We start from the raw sequence: 23,643 nt of genomic DNA on the forward strand, positions 1-23,643 counted from the left end.
GAGGCTGAGACTGGAAGGGTGCTGCATCCATGGAACGAACCGAGGGCGCGAGGTGAGCCGGGCTTGCAGTCTCTCCTCCGGGCGCGTTCTTTAGAGTTCCCGGTATCCCGGCCTCCTTGAAAGGACCGGAAGTGATTGAGGCGCGAGGCAAGCTCGCGGACTCAGGCGTTCACTCACGCTGGGTCCGGTTCCCTGTGAGGAAGCAAGTTCCTTGGCGTCCTCCGGCCACAGGCCGTGGACTTAAAACCCAACACTAAAATAAATCGCAGTAGACAAAATTCATTTTTTTTTTCTTTTGAGCCTTTATACTTGAAGACTTTTGCAGTCAATAGGATTTTTTTTTAAGATTTTATTATATTGCGGTGCTTCTGTGTATTTGGTATCTTGTACACAAGTCGCATCAAATCAGTGAACCACGTCTGCCAAGGCCAGCACAGTTACATTCGGTGACAGATTTGTAAATGCAAATTAGCTGTCTGAATTTTAACTTTGAGATTTTCCCGGAGGGCCTCTGCCGTTAGAACTTAGAGACAGTGCAAGTTTGTGTTTTGTTTTCTGAGGTAGTGCTTTTTGAACTCGGGATCCTCCTACCTCAAACACCAGAGTGCTGTGGTAAAGAGTGAGGTTCTGTGCAAGGCAGATTGAAAAGGGGTTTGCTTGTTTGTTTGATCAGTGTTTTTGGAATTCTAGTATATGTAAGAAAATACCTCAAAAATTTTACCACAAGGATGCACCTATGTTTGATTATGCTTTAATGGATCTTTTCATAGCCAGGAAACTTTACTGTGACTAAACCGTGGGGGAATTGGAGATAGTAGATTGGAACCTTGTCATTGCTAGACTTCAAACTGCATTCGATAGGCAAGGAGCACCACTAGAAATTTAAGCCTAAACATACATACATACATACATACATACATACATTTATTTATTTATTTATTTATTTATTTATTTGGACTGGATTTGTGATTACAAAAAAAAAATATGGGGCTCAAGCTACACCTATAATCATAGCATTAGTTGGGTGGAATTATTTATTTATTTATTTATTTATTTGGACTGGATTTGTGATTACAAAAAAAAAAAAATATGGGGCTCAAGCTACACCTATAATCATAGCATTAGTTGGGTGGAAACAGGAATTCATAGTTACCTTTAGCTACATAGGGAGTTTGAGGCCACTCAGGGCTACACTGGACCCAGTGTCAAAATGAACAAAAAGTAACCCAAAACTGGTGATAGCAATCAGAATAAATTGGAGACAAAACGGTGATTAAACTCTGAAAGCCTGTGCAGAAAGAAACTTAACAAGCTGAGTGCAGTAGTGAGGAAAGACTATCGTTTGGAGGCTGAGAATGAGCTCTTGTCTCAAATATGGACTTGGAGGACTTTTGTCAGAGCAGTGAAGGCAGCTTGGATTTGGGTTCAGGTTTCAACGCTATGAGAATAGTTACACAGTTGGGAGATGTTTTTTGCCAATTAGTATTTCCCACCAAACTTCAACTTTTTAAGAATTGTGTACAAAGCTAATGTTGCTTTATTCAGATTTTTAAGAATGAAGAACTCCGTGTTGTAAAAGCTTTTTGATCTGTCGCTTGAGGGATACAACAGCTCTCCATATAGATGCGTGGATAATTTTCAACCCCAGATAGTTTTAAACACATAGTAACAGATGTTAAAAGGTTGTGAGCAGTCATGTCTGCAAGGGAAATGAGTGTGTCCATATAATGAATGAAATGGGTTAGGCTGACTAGTTACAGACCAGTCATTTACCAAGAGTAAAGTCAGAGTGAAGACACATGATCTGCTTTGTCTAAGTATTTACTTTGTGTTCTGTTACTATTTTGTTTTGTTTGCAGTACAGAATGTGCTAAGGCCATCAAGCCTATTGATGGGAAGTCAGTCCATCAAATTTGTTCTGGGCAGGTGGTACTCAGTTTAAGTACCGCTGTAAAGGAGTTGATAGAAAATAGTGTAGACGCTGGTGCTACTAGTATTGGTAAGTTTGGAAACGTTTTCTTTTTTATAAAGATTTATTTATTCATTTTATATATGTGTGTACACTGTAACTGTCCTCAGACATATCAGAAGAGGTTCCATTACAAATGGTTGTGAGCCACCACGTGGATGCTGGCAATTGAACTCAAGACCGCTGGAAGAGTAGTCAGTGCTCTTAACCGATGAGCCATCTCTCAGACCATGATTTGGAAAAGCTTTAAGCAGCAAGAAATAATCATTCATGTTGTTTATTTAAGAAACATTACTGAATTATTAGAAAACAAGTATTGCTGTACCAATTATTGTTATTTTGACGTTGACACTGTTGTGTGAAAGACTTTCTCTGGGGAAGCACAGCACACACAGGTCCACTCATCACTGATAGGGAACTTCAAGACAGACCAGAAAAGTAATGTGCCACATTCTGACTTGGTGAATTGATGTGTTTGTATTGACATTACTAACAGAAATATGGATGAGCGGGTTATTTACGGGATGGAGAATGACCCAGAACCAGCTGTATTACCAAAACACACACCCCAGCTTGAGTGATATGCCTTGAAGGCAGCTTCTAAGAAACTCAGCAAGTCTTAGAGTTACATCTTTCCTAGACTCATGGCATTTATTTACCTCTGGAGTCTCACAAGCCCTCTCGCTCTTGGAGGGAATCTTTCAAATCAGGGAAAACTGTTGCACAACAATTGTGCGCTTTATATTTAGCTATGGAATAAGAATTTAATTTTATCATGTGTAGGTGTTTTGCTAAAAATTATACGTGGAATTTCTTATTTAGTATGTAGACTATTATGATTTGGGAGTTAGTATCTCTGTCATACAGAAGGGAAAACTGAGGTGCCAGGAATTTAATTATATTGAGGCTATAAAGCTCAGAAAATACGATCCAGGAACTCTGATCGCAGAGCCTGTTTTTGTATTCTTGGTTGTGAGCCTAGCTTTGCTGAGCCATTGCTCCAGCCTGAGCCTGTTCTTAATGACTATGTTAAAAGTCTTCCTTCTGAAATAGTAACAATAATAATGATGATAATAATAAACCAACTATTTAATCTGAGCTTACAAGGAGGACTTTCAAAGATGAAATATGCAGGGCTAGATTGTAGAGTGCTGGCCTAGCAACTGCGGTATCCTAGGCTTGGTCTTCAGTGCTACGTTCATCCCTTAGAATGACAGTAGAATCGTGAAGTGAAAGTATTGGCATGACTGCTAAGTTTGCGTTCTGTGTTACAGATATCGTCAGCATAAAACCTTAGCATGGCTTAATTACTGAGAAAGAAATACATTGAATTTTTTAGATCTAAGGCTTAAAGACTATGGGGTGGACCTCATTGAAGTTTCAGACAATGGATTTGGGGTAGAAGAAGAAAACTTTGAAGGCCTCGGTAAGATAAATGTTCCTAGTCATAAAGCAGTCATTCCATGTGTCTCAGATCACACTGTTGTTCACCACAGACTGTGATAGATACTGTATATGTATATGAAGACATTTGGGCCTTTCTTTCCACTCTCTTTCAGCTCTGAAACATCACACTTCTAAGATTCGAGAGTTTGCGGACCTCATGCAGGTTGAAACTTTCGGCTTTCGGGGGGAAGCTCTGAGCTCTCTGTGTGCACTGAGGTGATGCGTTATTCTCATCAGCTGCATATGTACCAACTTCTGCAGACTAGGAAGCACGATGAGGCCCCTTGCTTACACGTTACTATTGAAGTCTCTTGTCTCCTAACTTCTAAATTCTCTTCTGTCAGATTGCCAATCTAAGTAAACCGCTGAAATGTGAGAAGCAAAGGAGTGAAATGAAGCAAACACTATTGTTGAGAAAAAAATCATCGCCTGTCTTAAAGCACTTAGTAACCCTTAGGGGTCATTCAGGCAAGGGTTGTAGTTTCGCTGCAGACGGCTGGCCTACCATACATGATGCCTGGAGTCAGCCAGTAGCACTGCAAAAATAGATAAAGTAATAAGTACTTCATAAATTATGAGTACCCTTGGTTTCAGTTCTTCAGCTTTTAGGAAAAGATTTCATGAAAGTCCTATTTTAATTACAGTAAAGCTATACATTTGATATTTTTGAATTATGTCTTTGAAGTCTTTGTAACGGTTCCATTAGTAGCAAAACAGAATTAAAGCTTTGAGAATAGAATTTGAGGTCCTTTTTTGTTTTGCAATTGAACCTAAAAAAACGAAATCTTTAAAACAAACAAAGCATTTATAAAACTGTCTCACCTTCTTTTTGGGGCCAAACTTAAGGCATTTTGATAGTTCCTTACTCAGTTAAAACCTTAATTGTCTGAGAAGAATATCACCATTGCAAGAAAGTCCTGAGAGAAAGGAAATGGGAAAGGTTTTCTCTACCTCCCCCTGTGAGTTCCTTAGGGGTCTCCACAGACAGATCCTTTGCAATGCTAAGGCATGAAGCGTGGGCTGAAGCAAGTGCTAGGAACAAGCTCTGCCTTTGAGCTACATCCCAGCAACCTTTACGTGTCTCTGATGGACATGCTGTCCCTGACACTCTCTCACAGTGATGTCACCATATCTACCTGCCATGCATCTGCAAGCATTGGGACTCGACTGGTGTTTGACCATAATGGGAAAATCATCCAGAAAACTCCCTACCCCCGACCTAAAGGCACCACCGTCAGCCTGCAGCACCTATTTTATACACTGCCCGTGCGTCACAAAGAGTTTCAAAGGAACATTAAAAAGGTATTGGTAAATTTACCTGCCCAGTCTTCAGAAGTTTCAATAACGTAGCATATGATTAAACAATTATTAAAGATTTTTATTAGTTAATTTTTTTTCTTTAATTTAAAGATATAAAAATATTTTTTAGACTTGTCTTATTATGTATGGTCTGGTCTTGTCAGCTCCTACCTTTATCTCTTAAGTGGGGGAATTACAGATGTTTACCATCATGCCCAGCTGTTTTATTTTTAAACAGTTTGGATCATGCCATATATACTGTTACATCACTTGGAAATGGCTCTGAAACACACTTTAAAATTACCTTATTTGGGGACTGACTGGAGAGATGGCTCAGTGTTAAGAGCACCGATGGTCAGTTCTGCAGGCCTGTCTGTTGGAGGCCTTTCCTCAGCTGTATCCTGTGTCAAGTTGACAGAAACTTAGCAGAACAAGTTAGTAAGCATGGTAGCTACTATGCTCAGCTAGTGAATATTTTTTTAAAATAGGTCTTGTATGTTTATGGCTAGTCTTTATAGAAGGATAAAATTGCTAATAAAAATCAAATAAAGGAACCAGGATGATGGCCCACATCTATAATCCTAGATTCAAGAGGTGTGGGCAGAAAAAGAAGAAAAAAAAAAACTCAAATTGTAGGGCCATCTTGGATTATATACAGAAAATCATGTCTTAAAAAATAATGCTAAATTTCTAAATGAAGCATTCTAAATTCAAAGGACATACATTTGTTCTGTCTTAGTTTTTGAGAGGGTTTCACTTTGCTGTCCAGGCTGGCCTAGACCTCATTCCCACTTGACTCTCTTGAATTTCTAGGATTATAGGTTTACCCCACCCTCCTGGTTTTGAAATGTACTTTGTATGTATGTGGAGTATGTATGTGCATGTGGAGGCCAGAGTCAGCTGTCCTCTGCCACTTCAACCTTATTTTTGGAGTCAAAGTATTCCTAACCCTGGAGTTCATGAGTTTTACTAGACTGGCTGGCCGTCGAGTTTCAGAGAACCTCCAGTTTCCACCTTGCCAGCTGCAATTACAGGTGTGTCCCACTAAACCCAATGGTTTTGCATGAGGCTCCGGTACAATGCTTGCCCAGCAAGCATTTTCCTTGCTGAGTTAGCTCCCCGGCACCCAGAACAAACTTTTTGATGATGTAACCTGCCAACCTGCCAAAAATGAAAAGACAGTGACAGAAACCAGAGCCAGGTTTTATTTTATAGCACACATGGGGACTATTCTGCACAGATCCATGTGTCAAAGATTCTTCCCTTGTTTGATTTTTAAAGGCTATGTAGAACCTTGAGTCAGGTTTTGTGTAAGTCTAGCCTTGCAGTTCCTGTAAGAGCAAAGTAATTTTGAGTCTTGTGTTTTTCAAACAGGAGTATGCCAAAATGGTCCAGGTTTTACAGGCATACTGCATCATTTCAGCAGGCGTCCGTGTCAGTTGCACTAACCAACTTGGACAGGGCAAACGGCAACCCGTGGTGTGCACAAGCGGAAGCTCTGGCATGAAGGAAAACATTGGGTCTGTGTTTGGCCAGAAGCAGGTAGGGGCCAGCCAGCTGCTGGAAAATGTTCGATTTTGTTTTTCAGATTTACTGTTTCAATTGTGTGAGTGTGCGCACGCATGTGGGGTTTGAGTCTGCACACAGAAGTGCTGGTGTGCTATTGGGAAGTGGGTATGCACACAGAAGTGCTGGTGTGCTATTGGGGGGTGGGTCTGCACACAGAAGTGCTGGTGCCTGCAGAGGCCAGAGATGTTGGATCTGTGGAGCTGGAGTGACAGGTGGCTGTGAGCACCTGACATGAGTGCTGGGAATTGACTTGGATCCAAGGGAAGAGAAGTGTGTGCTCTTCACCCTGAGTGGCTCTTCAGCCTGAGAAGTGTTTTTGTTGGTAGTGGTTTGTTCTAGTGATTGTAGCAGGTTTTGTTGTCCTTCATAGAGACTAATAGACTACAAAAAGAGATATTTAAGTACCGTATAGCTAAAGAGCTGAAGATCTTTAAAATTTATTTTTGAAAAAAAAAAAAAAAAAAAACTAGATCCTCTAATATTCTGTCTCTCAGAAAAACATAATGTCATAAAGTAGGAGCTTGGTGATTCATTTTTCTAGTAAACAGAATGAAGTCATTATAGCACAGATAGGTTTTGAATTTTATTGTGTGTGTGTGTGTGTGTATGTGTGTGTGTGTGTTTGTGTGTGTGTACTCTTAATGAGGCATAGCTTAAGTTTGGTGTAACTTGTAAGTGGTTAGAGAGTAACCATTACTCTTGGTGTCTTTCAGTTGCAAAGCCTCATTCCTTTTGTTCAGCTGCCCCCTAGTGACTCTGTCTGTGAAGAGTTTGGCCTGAGCTCTTGCAGGACTCCACAGATTCCTTTCTGGTAAGTACTTGGACTGCTGCCAGGAAAACCACAGCCAGCTCTCCTGAGGGTGCTGTTTATTGTGTGTGTGTTTGTTTGTTTGAATAGTGATTTTAAGGTGTAGAGTGATTGTGTACAGCTAAGAAAGAAACAAGAAAATGGAAAACAAGAAAATGTCTTAATTCAGACAGTCGGCTGGAAGACTAGTACGTTTAAGAGGTTTTCTGTTAAATTAGTCTACTTTGGATTAGAATAATACTTTAATTATTCTACGTATAATGTTTGACCTTGGGATCTATTAAACTTGCTAGCTCCGTTCTGTCTCGTGAAGGAAGTATAGACACTTCCACAGGGAGGACTGTGTTTATTTCTACACTAGTGTTTTGGCTTATCATAAATTGCAAAGACGGCATTGTGCTTTGCTCTCTAGTGCTGTGGTAAACACCCTCACCAAAATCAGCTAGGAGAGGAAAGGGCTTATTTCACCTTACGCTTGAAGCTATCAAGGGAAGTCACGGCTGGAACCAAAGTGGAGAGCACAGAGGAACACTGCTTACTGGCTCACTTGCTATGGATTGGTCAGTTTGCCTATACACCCCAGGCACACTTGCCCAGGGTGCCTCCACCCGCAGTGGGCTGGGCCCTCCCACATCAGTCATCAGTCAAGAAACTTCCCCACAGACCCTGTTCACCCTATTTTCTAAAGAGTTATTTATTTATGTATTTTTATGAACATGAGTGTTGTATGGCTTCATGGCAGAAGAGGGCATCAGATCCCATTACAGATGGTTGTGAGCCACCATGTGGTTGCTGGGAATTAAACTAAGGACCTCTGGGAAGAGCAATCAGTGCTCTTAAACACTGAGCCATCTCTCCATCCCCCTTACATTATTTTCTGAGGTGGGATCTCAGTGGCCTGGATTTCATCTGGTAGGCTAGGCTGGCTGGCCAGTAAGACCTAGATATGTGTCTGTCTCCGCCTCCTCAGCACTGGGATTTCAAGTATTTCAAGTGTACACCAACATGCTTGAATTTTTTCTGGAGACTAAGCGGGCCCAAGTGTTTACGGAACAAGCACTTGACCAGAGACACCTAGCCACCTTTTTTCTTAACAAGGTATGTGACTGATTCTGTTCATGTAGGATTCGCCCTGATGAGTGGGTCACCAGCTGTTCTATTCCTCCTTGATTTTAATAATGTGCCCTGTGCTAAGCTGGATACCGTGGCTCACACTTGTAATCCTAGCATCAGAAGCTGAGGCAATATGATCACGAGGTCATGAACTATATGGGGAGGCTCTGCCTCAAAGGGTGAAACGTGTCTCGGGTTGTTATAATCTTCTTCATGCCCTAACTGTCCTCTGTTCCTTTGACAGCATTTCAGGCTTCATTTCACAGAGCACACACGGTGCTGGGAGGAGTACAACAGACAGACAGTTTTTCTTCATCAATCAGCGGCCCTGTGACCCAGCAAAGGTAGTTTTCACTGTCTGTTTGCTTGCTCAGTTTGAGATAGGCTCGTGTAGACCTCTGGGGTCTCAAACTTCCTATTGTAGCCAGGGCTACCCTTGAACATCTGATCCTTCTCTACCTCCACCTTCTGAGTGCTGGGATTATAGTTTTAAACCACCAGCCTGGTTTATGTGGTAATTAAACCAAATTTCATGCATGCAAGGCAGACATTCTCCTGACTGAGCTATCTCCCCATTACTTCAGCATTACTTCATGACTGTCTGATATAGGCAGTTTGCATGGAACTTGGAATGGGCACAGAGACATGCCTTTAAAATTATCTTATTTGGGGGCTGGAGAGATGGCTCAGTGGATAAGAGCACTGACTGCTCTTCCAAAGGTCCCGAGTTCAATTCCCAGCAACCACATGGTAGTTCATAGCCATCTGTAATGAAGTCTGTTGCCTTTTGCTGATGTGCAGGCATACATGCAGGCAGAACATTGTATACATAATAAATAAATCTTTCAAAAGATATCTTATTTGGGGACTAGAGAGATGATTAAAACCTGCCGGTATTAATCAATTCCCAGAATCCACATGGGGGATCAAAACTGTCTGTAACTCCATTCTCAGAGGATCTGACACCCTCTTCTGTTCTCTTCTACACAGGCAAACATGCGATGCATAGACATACATACATGCAACAAAACATTACACACATGAAAATGAATAATAAAATTGTTTGTAAAAATTATTTTATGCATTTAAGAAAGTTTAGTTTCATTTTTATGTGTGTATAAAAGTACTTATTATTAATATACTTATTCTAGAAAACTATCACTACTAGAAAAAGTAAACATTCCAAATAATGGTCTAATCTTTTTACTGCAGACTGACCACGTGCATTCGTTTGGTTTTTTTCTCTTCCCTTTGTCAATTTTACAGGAAAATGAGGGCCCAGATTTAGCTTAGCCTTAGACAGAACTGATTATCTTATGTCCTTATGAGGCTTTAATGACTCGGCTTTGACTCCTACATTCTCAGCAACAGTGACCTCAGTGATTTTTTAACACTTTAAAATTCTGTTGCATCCTAAGTGTGACCCAATTTCTATATTTTAAAATTAGTTTGATTTATCTCTAATGTCATTTAATAATTGCATTATAATATTATATACCTGTATATTTACCTACATCTGAACATGCTTTACAAAAACATGGAATTATACCTTCATTCTGTCTGTCTATTTATTCATCCACCTAATTACTTACATCTCAGCCTTCCTACCACAACCTCTAAAGTACTGGGGTTGTAAGTGTCCACCAGCATACCTGACAGAAATTTCTTGAGTAATATCTTTGGATTGGAAAGAGTCGGTTTTGAGAATCTATTTATCTGGTCACTTTACCTACTGAGCCCTTTAGTGAGGTGTGTTTGTTCTTGAATAGAATTCTACTGGAAAGGCTGAAATAAGAAGATCGAGAGTTTAGGATAGCCTGGGATACACGTTAAGCCCCTGAAACAAACAAATCCCTTTGATGAATACAAGGAAACTTCTTTAACAGTGTGTGTATTTTGTTATTTTGGTTGTAGAATACCTTCTTCACAAGTATGTATAAATATGTCTATATTTATGTCTATTAAGACATAAATTGTTGAGGTTTTTGTTGTTTTCTCAGTGCTGAGAAAACACTCATTCTAGACAAATGCTGTGTGACTGAGCTATGGATCCCACCCCCAGGAGGTTAGGCCTCACAAATTACCTAGTTGACATTGACATTCACTGTAGCCCAAGTTGGCCTTCAGCTTTCCATCTTCCTGCCTCAGCGTCTCGAGTACCTGGGACTGCAGGCCTGTAGGTTAAAGCCTAGCTGACTTCTCTATGAAGCCCATGCAGTTTATTGCGTTCCGAGCGTACATTAATAAAGCTGTATTAGGAGCTGGGAATATAACCCAGATGATAAAGTGCTTCCCTAGTGTGCACAAAACCCAGAGTTCTGTCTGTAGCACTGCGTTAAAGTAGGAGGGGTGGTGTATGCCTATAATCTTAGCACTCAAGGTGGAGGCAGGAGGATCGGAAGTCTAAGGTCACCCTTAGGTAGGCTTCATAAACTCTATGTGGAAAAAATGCTTTAAAGTGTGCAAGTTTAGTAAAACTTAGCAGAAAGAGATCCCTTAGGAGATGGGTTAGAATAGTGTGTTGTTAGGACAGCGCACGGACAGCGCTTTTCTTTTCTCAACTAGGCTTCTTACACAGGTCTCTAAACTCGTCAATGAGGTCTATCACATGTACAACCGGCATCAGTATCCATTTGTCGTTCTCAGTGTCTCGGTTGACTCAGGTAAGTCCCATTAAGGTTTCAACAGATAAAAGAATACAATGAAATTATAAAGCAGTAGAAAATAACTGACAGTCATGTAGTTTTACATTTTATACTCACCATACTGCATTCTATTTGAAACAGTGTTCATTGTATTGTTAGGAAATATAACTTTAAATTTGAACAAAGGGACAAAGAGTACTTATAACTTCTCCTTAGTTTTGAAAAGAATTAATTTGATATGTATTTTTAATTGTCAAATTCTGACTTAGATCCACATTTTGTAAACATTTTGATATATGTATATGCCCTTCTTGAACTAGTAATGCCCATTCACACATGTGCAAACAATATACATACACATTAACATTTGCGGAAGAAAAGAATTTTTTATCTTTATTGTTAGTTGTGAACATTTTATTTTCAATGTCATTAAAAATTATTTTTTAAAAAACCAACCAACTATAATTTGGGGTTTAGAGAGCTGGCTGCGTGGGTAAAAGCTCTTGCTGTGTCTGCAGAGTACTGGAGATTAGTTTCAGCACTGACATCAGCAACTCATAACTAACTGCCTGAAGCTCCAGCTCCAGGAAATACAGCATCCCTCTCTGTCCTCATAAATCATCTATATACACATGCATGTGCGCGAGCATGCACACTCACACACTCGATGCAGGCTCCCACAGAGGCCTGAGGGACTAGTCCTTAACCTCTCAGCCATCTCTTCAGCTCGAGGTCGTCTCTCCTGTTCTGCTGCTGCACTTCATACTCCAGAATAGCTGTCCGACAGTCATAAGCTACATAACAGGTTCAGGATCAGCCTGGGCTACTGTAGACACTGTAAAAAAGAGCGATGATCTAATAATACATTTTTTTGAAATATATATAAGATTATAATTTTCCTCATTTATTTAAGGAGGTATCTTTATAGACTGATGAGATAGATGGCTCAGTAGGTAAAGTGCTCAGTGGGCAAGTGTGAGGACCGTTGTTCAGATCCCCAGCACACATGGAAAATGCTGGCTGCAGCAGCACATGCCTGTAATCCCGGGGCTAGGAGGTAGCAGAAGGAGACTATCTCGAGCTAGTCACCCAACCAGTCTAGCCAGATCGGTGAGCTCCAGATTTAGTTAGATTCCCTGTCTTGAAAATAAGGGGAGAAGAAATTGAGGAAGATACTTGATGTCAACCTCTGGCCTCCATACATACACATGTATGTTCAGCCACACATTTGTTCATTCTCTCCCTCTCTCTCTCTCTCTCTCTCTCTCTCTCTCTCTCTCTCTCTCTCTCTCTCTCTCTCTCTCTCTCTCTTCTCACTCACTGACTCATATACTCCCCCCAAAATTTGTAACTTATGAATACTAGTCTGGACACCATATTTTAACCCTGACTGGTTTTAATTACTAGTACAAATGAAGGAGATAGGAAATGGTTAAAATTGTATCGCTAGAGGTAAGCTCAAGCATGTTTTTATTCTTTGCCTTAGAATGTGTCGATATTAACGTAACTCCAGATAAAAGGCAAATTTTGCTTCAGGAAGAGAAGCTTTTGCTGGCAGTTTTAAAGACTTCCTTGATAGGAATGTTCGACAGTGATGCAAACAAGCTTAGCATCAACCAGCAGCCGCTGCTGAGTGTTGAAGGTAAGAAAGGTACACAGTGCTGGAGCCGTCTAAAAGTTTTCGATGCTGTGATACTTCCTTTTTTTTCCTCCTAACAGTGATTTTTGACATGAAATAGGATCTTTTTAGTAAAGAGAAAACATCATGCTAGGAAGTATTTTTATTAGAGACTATGCATGGTGGTGCACAACTTTATTCCTAGGACTCAGGAGTCAGAGGCAGGTGGATCTCTGTAGGTTCAAGGCCTGGTCTACAGAGTGAGCTCTAGGCCAATCAGGGAGACACAGTGAGGCCAAAAAGTCTTAATGTGGAAGGTAAGGATTGTCACTCAGTTGTCACTTGAGGTTTTCCTGACCTTCATACTCATAGCATGTGCATGTGTGCCTCACACGTGTGCACACATACTATCACAAACATTTTTTAAAGGTTTATGAAAGCCAGGTATGGTGACACATGCCTATAATCGAAACATTTGTAAGACTGAGGCAGGAAGATCTGCAGTTGAGGGCAGGCCTGGGCTACATAGTTCCATCCTCGCTACGGCTCTATAAAAAGAGAGAGACAGACAGAAGCAGACTGAGACTGATAGACTCGGAGTCATTCAGTTTGTACTGTCTTATGATTGTTTTATAGACTGTCAGAGTCATATGTAGCCAGCCATTCACACATGCATTCTTCTCACGGCTGGACAGTATTCCACTCAAGTCAGATATCACAAGCTTTGTGTGGGTATTCAGGTGGCTTCCAGTATGGGGCTGTCTTGAGCACTCTTAGACATCTTCCATGAAGTATAAGTATTTCCTGCTTTGTTTTAAGATTAAAAAAGAAATTATGTGTGTGCCATGCTTATGCGATACTCGGAGTCCAGAAGGGTTGTGAGCTGCCCTCATAGGTGCTGGGAACTGACTTCAAACCCTCTGGGAAAGTGAAAAGCACTCTTAACTGCCGAGTCATCTCTCCAGCCCTGGTTTTGTTTCTTTGAGGCAGAGTCTCTGGGTTCTACACAGGCTGGCCTGAGTTTTCTGCCTCCTTTTGTTGGCCGTCTCCGTGCAGGGATCGTAGGCCTGTGGCATCATGCTCAGCATGGGTAGACGTTTCTGCTGGAGGAACAGAGCTGGGTCACAGATGTACACACATTTAGGTTTCATTTATATCCCTTTATGATGGGTTCTGGCCAGTGTTGCTATATTTAATTTGCAGTTTGGCCTCTTGCTTTGTGAAATGCCTGTTCACATAAAAATAATCCTCTTGTTCACGTTCAGTACTCTCCCTGAAAATTTTTTCTGTTCCTTTCTGTTAGGTAACTTAGTAAAGCTGCATACCGCAAAAATAGAACAACCTGTGTCAGGAAAGCAAGATAACGCTCCTTCATTGAAAATCACAGCAGACGAGAAAAGGGTAGCGTCCATCTCCAGACTGAGAGACGCCTTTTCTCTTCATCCTACCAGAGAGATCAAGTCTTGGGGCCCAGAGACTTCTGAACTGAAACAGAGTTGTCCAAGTCAGAAAAGAGGTGCATCATCTTATCCTTCAGACGTCATCTCTTATCGAGGCCTGCGTGGCTCACAGGACAAATTGGTGAGTCCCACAGGAAGCCCTGGTGACTGTGTGGACAGAGAGACAAGAGAAAAAGCCTCGGGGCTCAGCAGCACCTCCACTGGCTCTGAGGAAGGGTTCAGCACCCCAGAAGTGGCCTGTAGCTTTAGCAGTGACTGTAGTGTGAGCTCCCCAGAAGACAGACCTCAGGAGCACATAGACTGTGAAACGGATGACCGTCTTTCAGGTACAGGACACCATTTGAAGACAGAAGATAGTGGATATAGATGTAGAGATTTACCTCCACCAACTCATCTCTCACCCTCAAATGCTAAGCGTTTCAAGACAGAACAAAGGCCTTCAAATGTTGACATTCCTCAAAAAGTGCTTGATCCTCAGAACACCTCAGCAGCTGAGGTTGATGTAGCTGTAAAAATTAATAAGAAAGTAGTTCTCCTTGACTTCTCTATGGGCTCTTTAGCTAAACGAATGAAGCAATTACAGCACCTAAAGCAGCAGAACAAAAGTAAACAGAATTACAGAAAATTTAGGGCCAAGATTTGCCCTGGAGAAAACCAAGCAGCAGAAGATGAACTCAGAAAAGAGATTAGGTACTGTTTGTTCTTAACGGTATTTTGACCAGGCTTGTGATTGGTTCCTTTGACTGAATGAAGGCTCCTCTAGGTATCTTGCATGTCTTCATTTCTTGTACTGTGGATGGTTTCTTCCTTTCTGTAGTAGGACTTAAGTTTGGCCTATTCTCAGCACCAGGATTCATCCTATGGCTTGAGATTTCTGTGGAGTCAACCCTACTCAAGGGCTTCCCCACATCACAGGCTCCGTGATAGACTTGTTCCTTCCTCTCCCTCTCTTCCTCCCTCCTTATTGCCCCCTGATCATCAGTATCAGATGATTCTGATGCTGAATTTGAGGGTGATTTTAACCCTACATTTGCTTTTTAATCTCCTTTTGGCAAAGATGTAACTTTTTCTCGCCTTTCACATATATAATCAGTTTTTTTGGTTTTAGTTAGTTGGTTTAGTTTTGGTTTTGAGACAGGGTTTCATGTAACCCAGGCTGACCTGAAACTCACTATGGACCTGAAGATTACATGAAAATACATGCTGTGAATTTTCTGTCCCGTGTGTGTGTGTGTGTGTGTGTGTGTGTGTGTGTGTGTGTGTGTGTGTGTGTGTCTGTCTGTCTGTCTGTCTGTCTGTCTGTCTGTCTGTCTATTGTGTGTGTCTGTCTGTCTGTTGTGTGTGTGTCTGTGGTTTGTTTGTTTGGAAGCAGGATTTCTTTGCATATGCCAAACTGACTTTGAATTTATGATTGTCTGGCCTTATTCTCCAAGATTACAGATGTGTACCACCACTCCTGGCTCTGAGTTGTGTCTGTTGTAGAAAGAGACCTACCAAGGATTTGGTTAACCTAGGTCAGTGAACTAGTACAGATCCTGGGAAGCGGGGCAGATTGAGATGGTCCCCAGAGCATCTCGCTAGTCCCCTGTTCAGATCAAGTGTTGGTTCCACATCACTATCTCCACCGCGCTTTACCGGTGGCTAGACCACATGAGCATTTCTCCTAGAGTTTGTTGCTGCCTTGTGTGTGTTATGAAATTAGAAACAACTGAATATTCATCAGGAAAGAATTTATTAGAGGAACTATGGTGTGTGCATACTGGATTCCAGGACAGTCATAAAGAACAAAGTGTCAACTCCTGGGAGGGTAAATTAGGAAGACTATAGGGTTGAGGCCAGGATGAGTGACAAAATGAGACTCTGTCTCAAAAAAAAAAGAAAAACGTAGTAGTAGATCTAAAGTTGGGTGTTGGTGACATGCATTTGTAATTTCAGCTACTTGGCAGGCTGAAGGAGGAGCTCAGAAGCCTAGACCACGTAGTAAGAACCATCTTTTAAAAAAACTTGTAGGTCTATATGTGCGTGTACCTAAAAGAGAATTATGATGTATTAAATGATAGAAACAGCATGAAGGTGCCTAGTTCTCTTTTCATTTTTAAAACTTAAATTTATATATAAGCAAAGGTATAGAAGCACAAATACTAAATTACTAGTAGTAGTCACTAAGACTGTCTCTGGAGCACTGACTGCATGGAAAATTGAGGTTATGTTTTTTTTTTTAATTAAATTTTTTTTATTGGAGATTCTCTGTATTTACATTTCAAATGTTATCCCCGTTCCCCCCAACTGTTATCCCCCTCCCCCTCTATTTGCTTCCATGAAGGTGCTCCCTCTCCCAACCAATCTCTCCACCTCAGTGCCTTACCCCTCCCCTACGCTGGAAAAATGAGCCTTCACTGGACCAAAGGCCTCTCCTCACATTGATGCCAGACAATGCTATACTCTACTGCATATGCACCTGGAGCCATGGGTCTCTCCATGTGTGCTCATTGGTTGGTGTTTTGGTCCCTGGGAGCTCCAGAGGGTTTGGTTAGTTGATAATGTTCTTCCCATGGTATTGCAAACCCTTTCAGCTCCTTCAGTCCTTTCTCTAGCTCATTCATTGGGGTCCCCATGTTCAGTTTGATGGTTAGGTGCAAGTATCCTCAAAGATATCTTATACCTGATGTTTTGTTTCGCAGTAAATCAATGTTTGCAGAGATGGAGATCTTGGGTCAGTTCAACCTGGGATTTATAGTAACCAAGCTGAAAGAGGACCTCTTCCTGGTGGACCAGCACGCTGCGGACGAGAAGTACAACTTTGAGATGCTGCAGCAGCACACTGTGCTCCAAGCGCAGAGGCTCATCACGTGGGTTCACGCAGGTTCAGACTTCCCAGTGCACCGTTTCAGACGAAATAGCCTATGCCAGCAGCTGTGCACCGTACACGTACCTGTGGGCTTGCTGTAGATATCTGTACAATACATCCTCATACTTTTCACATGATAATCACAGCCCCTTTTACTGAGTACCTGTTACATGGAAAGCTGTTGAGGCAAGTTATTCATTTCATCCCAGATAACAGACCAGGTAGTTACTGTTGCCTTTGCCGTCTCACAGTGATAAAATTACACACACGCAGAGATGTTAACCAGCCTGCCCCAAGATGTACACTAATGTGTTCTTTAGATGTCTCCACCTTTTACCCATTTGAAATGATGTTCACTGGGTGGCCAGGAAATCCTCTCGGTGGAGGGTAACTGAATATATTAGGCCTGGTGTGGAGTAGTGTGGACTTTCAGGCAAGGTCTCACTAGGTAGATCAGGCTGACCTCAGAGTCACAGAGACTCACCTGCCTCTGCCTCCCAAGTGCAAGGATTGAAGGTTTGTGCATCATGTCTGGTCCATAAGGGCCTTTTAAAGGAGTATTTTATAAATCGCTACGGTAGCATGATTTTGCCTTCAGCTCTGCTCTATAGGTACATATTTGCCCTGGTTTATAGTTTATATTATAGTCTGAGTCTCCTGTTTTCCAGACCCCAGACTCTGAACTTAACTGCTGTCAATGAAGCTGTGCTGATAGAAAATCTGGAAATATTCAGAAAGAATGGCTTTGACTTTGTTATTGATGAAGAAGGTGAGTTAACATTTTGGGTCCTGAATTTTAGGGATGTAGAAGCCTGTGCCATGGATAGAAATGTTTTCTCCAATAATGGACTTCTCTCTCTCTCTCTCTCTCTCTCTCTCTCTCTCTCTCTCTCTCTCTCTCTCTTTTTCCTTTTAGCTCCAGTCACTGAAAGGGCTAAATTGATTTCCTTACCAACTAGTAAAAACTGGACCTTTGGACCCCAAGATATAGATGAACTGATCTTTATGCTAAGTGACAGCCCAGGGGTCATGTGCCGGCCCTCAAGAGTCAGACAGATGTTTGCTTCCAGAGCATGTCGGAAGTCTGTAAGTAAGATAAGCTCCATTCTTGGAGCCTGAGGGCCCAGAATTCTCAGTTCAGATCTTGGTTTTGTTGATGCTGTTAAGCACCGTCATGATGGTCATAAAACAGAGATTCATTGTCTTTTGGCACCGCATGACAGCCAGGTCTGCATTCTCTCTGACCTCTAGGTCAGGTTTGCTGTTGATTCTCTGCAGAAGCTAAGTAGTGTTTTATCTTAGAGTTAGCTTTGGGTGCTCCTGCTTCAGTCATGGACCTTACCAGTAATGCCAACCTGCACTGAGAAAGATTTCCTGCCTTCAGGCTGAGACAACACCATCAAAACTCAAATAGAGCCATTTAGTCCCAAGTATCCCACACGGGCTGTTTGCAGTCACTGATGCTGAGTCCTGTGCCTCTCATATTTGTATGGGAAATGTTAACTATGGCTGACCATTAACCCAGTGTCCAAATAAGGTAAGAAACTGTCTCATAGTCACAGTTCCTTAAGCCTATGTAGAAAGCTGTCCTGTTCCAAGTATGGAGATTGTCTTAGTGAGGGTTTCTATTCCTGCACAAACATCATGACCAAGAAGCAAGTTGGGGAGGAAAGGGCTCATTCAGCTTATACTTCCACATTGCTGTTCATCACCAAAGGAAGTCAGGACTGGAACTCAAGCAGGTCAGGAAGCAGGAGCTGATGCAGAGGCCATGGAGGGATGTAGCTTACTGGCTTGCTTCCCTGGCTTGCTCAGCCTGCTTTCTTATAGATCCCAGGACTACCAGCCCAGGGATGGCACCACCCACAATGGGCTGGGCCCTCCTCTCCTTAATCACTAGTTGAGAAAATGCCTTCCAGCTGGATCTCATGGAGGCATTTCCTCAGCTGAAGCTCCTTTCTCTGTGATAACTAACTCCAGCTTGTGTCAAGTTGACCCCAAGCCAGCCAGTACAGGGATCTAGAAGGGAGGTGAGAGAGACAGACACAAACAAATGACATCTTAGATAACAGCAAGTACAGAAGTTCAAACGGCATGTGACCACAGAGAAACATGGGGAACAAGGAGAAGAGTACCATCTGAGCTGCCTTGACTGGTGAGATAGGGCCTCCATGGGTAAAAATGTTCCTGATAGAAAAAATAGTAAGCATGCAAACCTGAGGCAGCATCTGCAGGGTTGTGAGCGCCCAGGGTAGCTCCCAGAGGACAGCCCATAGTCTTAGGCCTACGGTGAGTGTGATGTGAGAGGGCCCACACCTGGTGCAGAGGGTGGCAGCCCTGGGAAGCAACCAGGGTTAAGAGCTATGCTGTAGGCTCGTTGTATGTGAGGCCCGTTGTTCAGTAAGTGTCTAAACGCAACATGCATGACAGTCTTGGGCTTGAGGGAGATGTCTGGGCTGCAGATCAGATTTACATGTTTGTTGGGGTCATCTTAATGTCAACTTGACACAAGGTAGAGTCATCTGAGAGAAAGGAACCTCAATTAAGAAACGGCGCCCATGAGATCAGGCTGTAGACAGGCCTTCGGGGCATTTTCTTAATGAGTGATTGATGGGGAGAGTCCAGCCCATTGTGGGTGGTGCCATCCCTGGGCTGGTGGTCCTGGATTCTATAAAAAACAGCTGAGCAAGCCATGAGGAGCAAAAAGCAACCCCTATGGCCTCTGATCAAGTCTTGCTGCTAGGTTCCTGCCCTGTTTATGTGTTCCTGCCCTCACTGTTTTTGATAAAGTTTTATATAGCACTGTGAGTGGAGTAACCCTTTCCTCCCCAGATTGCTTTTGGTCATAGTGTTTCATCACAGCGATGAATGAAACTAGGACAGTATGAACCAAAGCTTTCAGACTGGGTGAAATTACTCCAGGGACAGACAAGTTTTGTTTGTTACAGTGTGGGGCAGGGAGAAGGGGTGAGAGAGAGAGAGAGAGAGAGAGAGAGAGAGAGAGAGAGAGAGAGAGCGCGAGCGCGAGCATGCATGTCCCTTCAGGCCCTTCCTGCTGTTCCCACCTAGAGCCACCATTTCTGCTCTTCTCCCTTCTGTCCTCAGTCACACCATATGAGACATTTGTTAACTTATTGTTTTCCTGCCCAGTGTGCCAGCACCCTGCTTTGTCCCTACTTCTAGGTCTGTGCTGACACCTGGTGGACACTTCATGTGTTGTAATGGAAAGATGGCAACAGAGGGGTTTAGGCCTATCTGTGTCCCCATTCCCCTGTTTCCCAGAGTCTGAGCATGCCAGGGAGTACTGTAACATCCATCTACTTGCCACATGCATGTCACAAAGCTCCTCATGTTCTGGTTTCATTTATAGTAGACAGGGCATTTGAGCAGGAGCCTGAGGAGGAAGCACTTGCAAAAAGATGTGAGGAAAGCACGTGGCAAGCACAGGGGTGGCTAGTTCTCTGGTTCCAAGGCCTACTGTGTGCATGTGCACATGAGGATAGTGTGCTAGTGTGGTAGGGAAGAGAGCTGCACAGTGGGATGGTATCTGTTACTGTTCTGTTGCTGTGGAGAGACACCGGGACCAAGACAATTTATATGAGAAAGAATTTCATGGGGGCTATCTACAGTTTCTGTGGATGAGTCCATGATCATCACAGTGGGGAGCATGGCAGCAGGCAGGCATGGCACTGGAGTAGTAACTAAAAGTGTGTACTCTAATCTGTAGGCAATGGGGGCGGGGCTGAATGGGAGGGACAGAGGAGAGACTGGTTCTGGCATGGAGAAATCTCAGAGCTACCTCTAGTGACACAATACCACACCTCCTAATCCTCCTTAAACAGTCCACCAACTGGGATAAGAGCCTGTGTGAACCATTCTCATTCAAGGGACTTTGAGTTAAGGAAGAGCTGGAAAGAGCAGTGAGTGAGCTGGGAAACTTTTTAAGAGCTGTTTTTCTGGCATGGTGACTCAAATCTATAATCCCTGCACTCAGGATCCAGAGACAGTCATCTCAAAGGCTGGCCTGGGGTATGAGTTCCAGGGCAGCTGGGTCAGACATAGTGAGATCCTATCTTCAAAAAGAGAAAAAAAGAGGGATTGAATGCATTTTAGTTAGGGTTTCATTGCTGTGAAAAACACCATGACCAAGGCAAGTCTTATAAGGACAACATTTAATTGCAGCTGGGTTACAGTGTCAGAGGTTCGTTCAGTCCATTATCGTCATGGCAGCATCCAGGCTGACATGGTGTTGGAGAAGCCAAGAGTTATACAACTTGATCAAAGATCTACAGCTTGATCCAGAAGACTTCTTGGCAGGCAGCCAGGAGAAGGGTCTCTTCTATGAGTGTAGGATCTCAAAGCCTACCCCCACAGTGACACACTTCCTCCAGCAAGGCCAGACCTCCTAATAGTGCCACTTCCCACAAGCCAAGCATTCAAACACCACAGGATGACAGCCCAGCATGTAAAATGCTTTCTGTACAGGCACGGCCTAAATTGAAGTCCCCAGCACTCACATAAAAACTTGGGTTGTGGTGCACAGTTGTACTCCCAGCTGCGGGGAAGTGGAGACAGGCTCACTAGCTGGCCAGTCGAGCCAAAATACCGAGAAACAGGTTGAGTGAGAATCCTGTCTCAGAACTAAGGTAAACAGCGAGACATCAGCCTATCTACCTCTGGCCTCATGTGCTCAAGAATGAGCAAGCGTGCACACATACACAAACACCAAAAAGTTAAATAATAAAATTCCTGGTTGCCAGGGTGAGAGGAGGGAAGTGAAGTCAGTGCTGAGCTGTGAGAGGTGGGGCCTCAGCGAAGGGTCTCCACTCTGTCTGAGCTGTGAGAGGATGGGCCTCGGCGAAGGGTCTTCAGACTCTGAGCTGCTCCTGTCTGGTCTCAGTGAACCCCATGCTTCCGACGATGCTTTAACAAAGCCCAAACTCCACTTGTGTTTCATCCTCAGGTGATGATTGGAACCGCTCTCAATACAAGTGAGATGAAGAAGCTCATCACCCACATGGGTGAGATGGACCACCCCTGGAACTGTCCCCATGGAAGGCCAACCATGAGACACATTGCAAATCTGGATGTCATCTCTCAGAACTGATTCGCCACTCATAGGATAGAGTTTATTACAGATTATTCTGTTTTGAAAGATGAGGTTTTAAGTAATCTGATTATTGTTCAAAAATTAACATGCTTCTTTAATGTACTGGATCTATTTTGAAACTGTATTAAGCCAGGCATAGTGGCATTTGCCTCTAGCCTAGCTACTTGGGAGACACAGGTGGGAGGCTCATTTGAGCCTAGGCATTTGAGACCACCCTGAGCCACATTAATGAGACTCTAATTCAAGGACAAAATATATTTTTAAAGCCTTTTCACCATGTCTGCAGTTACTGTTCTTCAGTTTGATTGTGGGAGGTGGTGGGGAGAGAATCACTTTGGAAAATAGCCAGTCTTCCCTGTGTGGGAACTTTGACTTTGAGCCTTCAGTGGTAATTAAATCTATCGGTTTGCTTTCTTGTTCTCTCTCCACCCACCCGTGTCCAAGACAGCATTTCATGTCGCTCAGGCTTCTCTTGAGTTTGTTCTGTTGCCAAGGTTGGCCTAGAACTGAACTTACCTCCACCACCCAAGTTTCTCACACACACCCACATTAAACAGTGTGGTCTTTGGAATTAGCAGCTCTCAACCCCGACTCATTACATTTAAAAACAAATGGATTCTTTGCCTGGTTGGAAAGAAAGCACTGAGTAGGATTGGGGTCACTTTGGGGAGGGGCAGGTTTGAGACCGTCTCAGCCCTGGCTGATCTGGAGCTTGCTATATAGAGCACTCTAGCTCCAACTCATTCTCCTGCCTCTGCCTCCTGAGTTCTGGGATTAAAGTCATGTGCTACCTGCCACACCTAGCTTGGGGTCACTTGTTTCTCAATGCTGTTCAGGGCAGCTAGAGTGGAAAATGTCATTCCAGGCAAGGGCTGGGGCTGAGGCAGGGAGTGAAGAAACTATTTTTACTCAGTTTCCATGGAATCTTGTCCATTGGAACACAAAAATGCCTCCTGTAGAGCCCCGGTGGCCGGTGTGGACAATTGCCTTTCCAGCTTCCTCCGCTGGGGGCCTCCTGGAAAGGGATCTGCCAGGGCTCATGAGTTATGGGGTGGCAAAGGCTTGGCTATTTGCATTTGTCATGTCAACCATACTGGGCAGGGTGGCACAGACCTGCAGACTCCAGCACAGCAGAAAAAGGCTGGTCCCTGTGACTCTGAGGCCATCCTGAGCTGCTATATAGTTCCAGGCCAGTTACATTCCAAAATTCTGTCTCAAAATGCACACTGTTCATACAAGTCCACAGGGTCTAGTATAATATTCACAGGAATACTGCAAGTTGGGAGGGGGGGGTCATAGGTACGGTAATGACCCCTTAAAATAATCTGCTTCTGATCACTAGAAGGACTGTCGCCTTATATGTGACAAAAGGGAGAAGGGATTAAGAAGCCTAGTGATGGGGAGATTGTCCTTCACAGTCTGATAGGCACTGCTAGTGCTTCAAAGTAGAGGACAAGTCTACAGACTCTCCCTGGAGCCCTCCAAGTAAGCCAGGTCTTAACACTGATGAGACTATGGCTTCAAGCATTGGTTTAAGGCAAAGGCGAAAAACAAAAGCCTACCTGCTAAGGGAGGAGGTCGAATCATTTGCAGTTAGATCCGGAAAATCCAGACCAAGTACATCCAGCGCCAGTGCCCAGCCAATTCCTCCATTCCTTGAAAAATACGCATGGTAAAAAAAAACTGGATGCTATATAGCTTTGTGTTGGTACTGCGGCCCCTTTAAGAGGATCGGAGGCGGGGCTTGTGGCAGTTGCT

The 23,643-nt window shown here is 43.1% G+C and overlaps 1 protein-coding gene across 1 annotated transcript; it reads left to right on the plus strand.

Annotated features, from left to right (window-relative positions):
- The first annotated feature begins 16 nt into the window (after positions 1 to 16).
- On the plus strand, positions 17 to 22,099 carry PMS2 (PMS1 homolog 2, mismatch repair system component). Its single transcript, XM_080940639.1, has 15 exons — positions 17 to 52; positions 1,860 to 1,999; positions 3,309 to 3,395; positions 3,529 to 3,631; positions 4,534 to 4,717; positions 6,089 to 6,256; positions 6,997 to 7,094; positions 8,449 to 8,548; positions 10,783 to 10,867; positions 12,336 to 12,491; positions 13,771 to 14,617; positions 16,609 to 16,776; positions 17,444 to 17,544; positions 17,692 to 17,861; positions 21,739 to 22,099. The coding sequence occupies exons 1-15, from the start codon at positions 30 to 32 to the stop codon at positions 21,880 to 21,882; spliced, it is 2,574 nt and encodes an 857-aa protein (XP_080796765.1). The 5' UTR covers positions 17 to 29; the 3' UTR covers positions 21,883 to 22,099.
- Positions 22,100 to 23,643: the final 1,544 nt, after the last annotated feature.

Source organism: Micromys minutus, assembly GCF_963924665.1.
Source record: "Micromys minutus genome assembly, chromosome: 29".
Classification (NCBI taxonomy): Eukaryota; Metazoa; Chordata; class Mammalia; order Rodentia; family Muridae; genus Micromys; species Micromys minutus.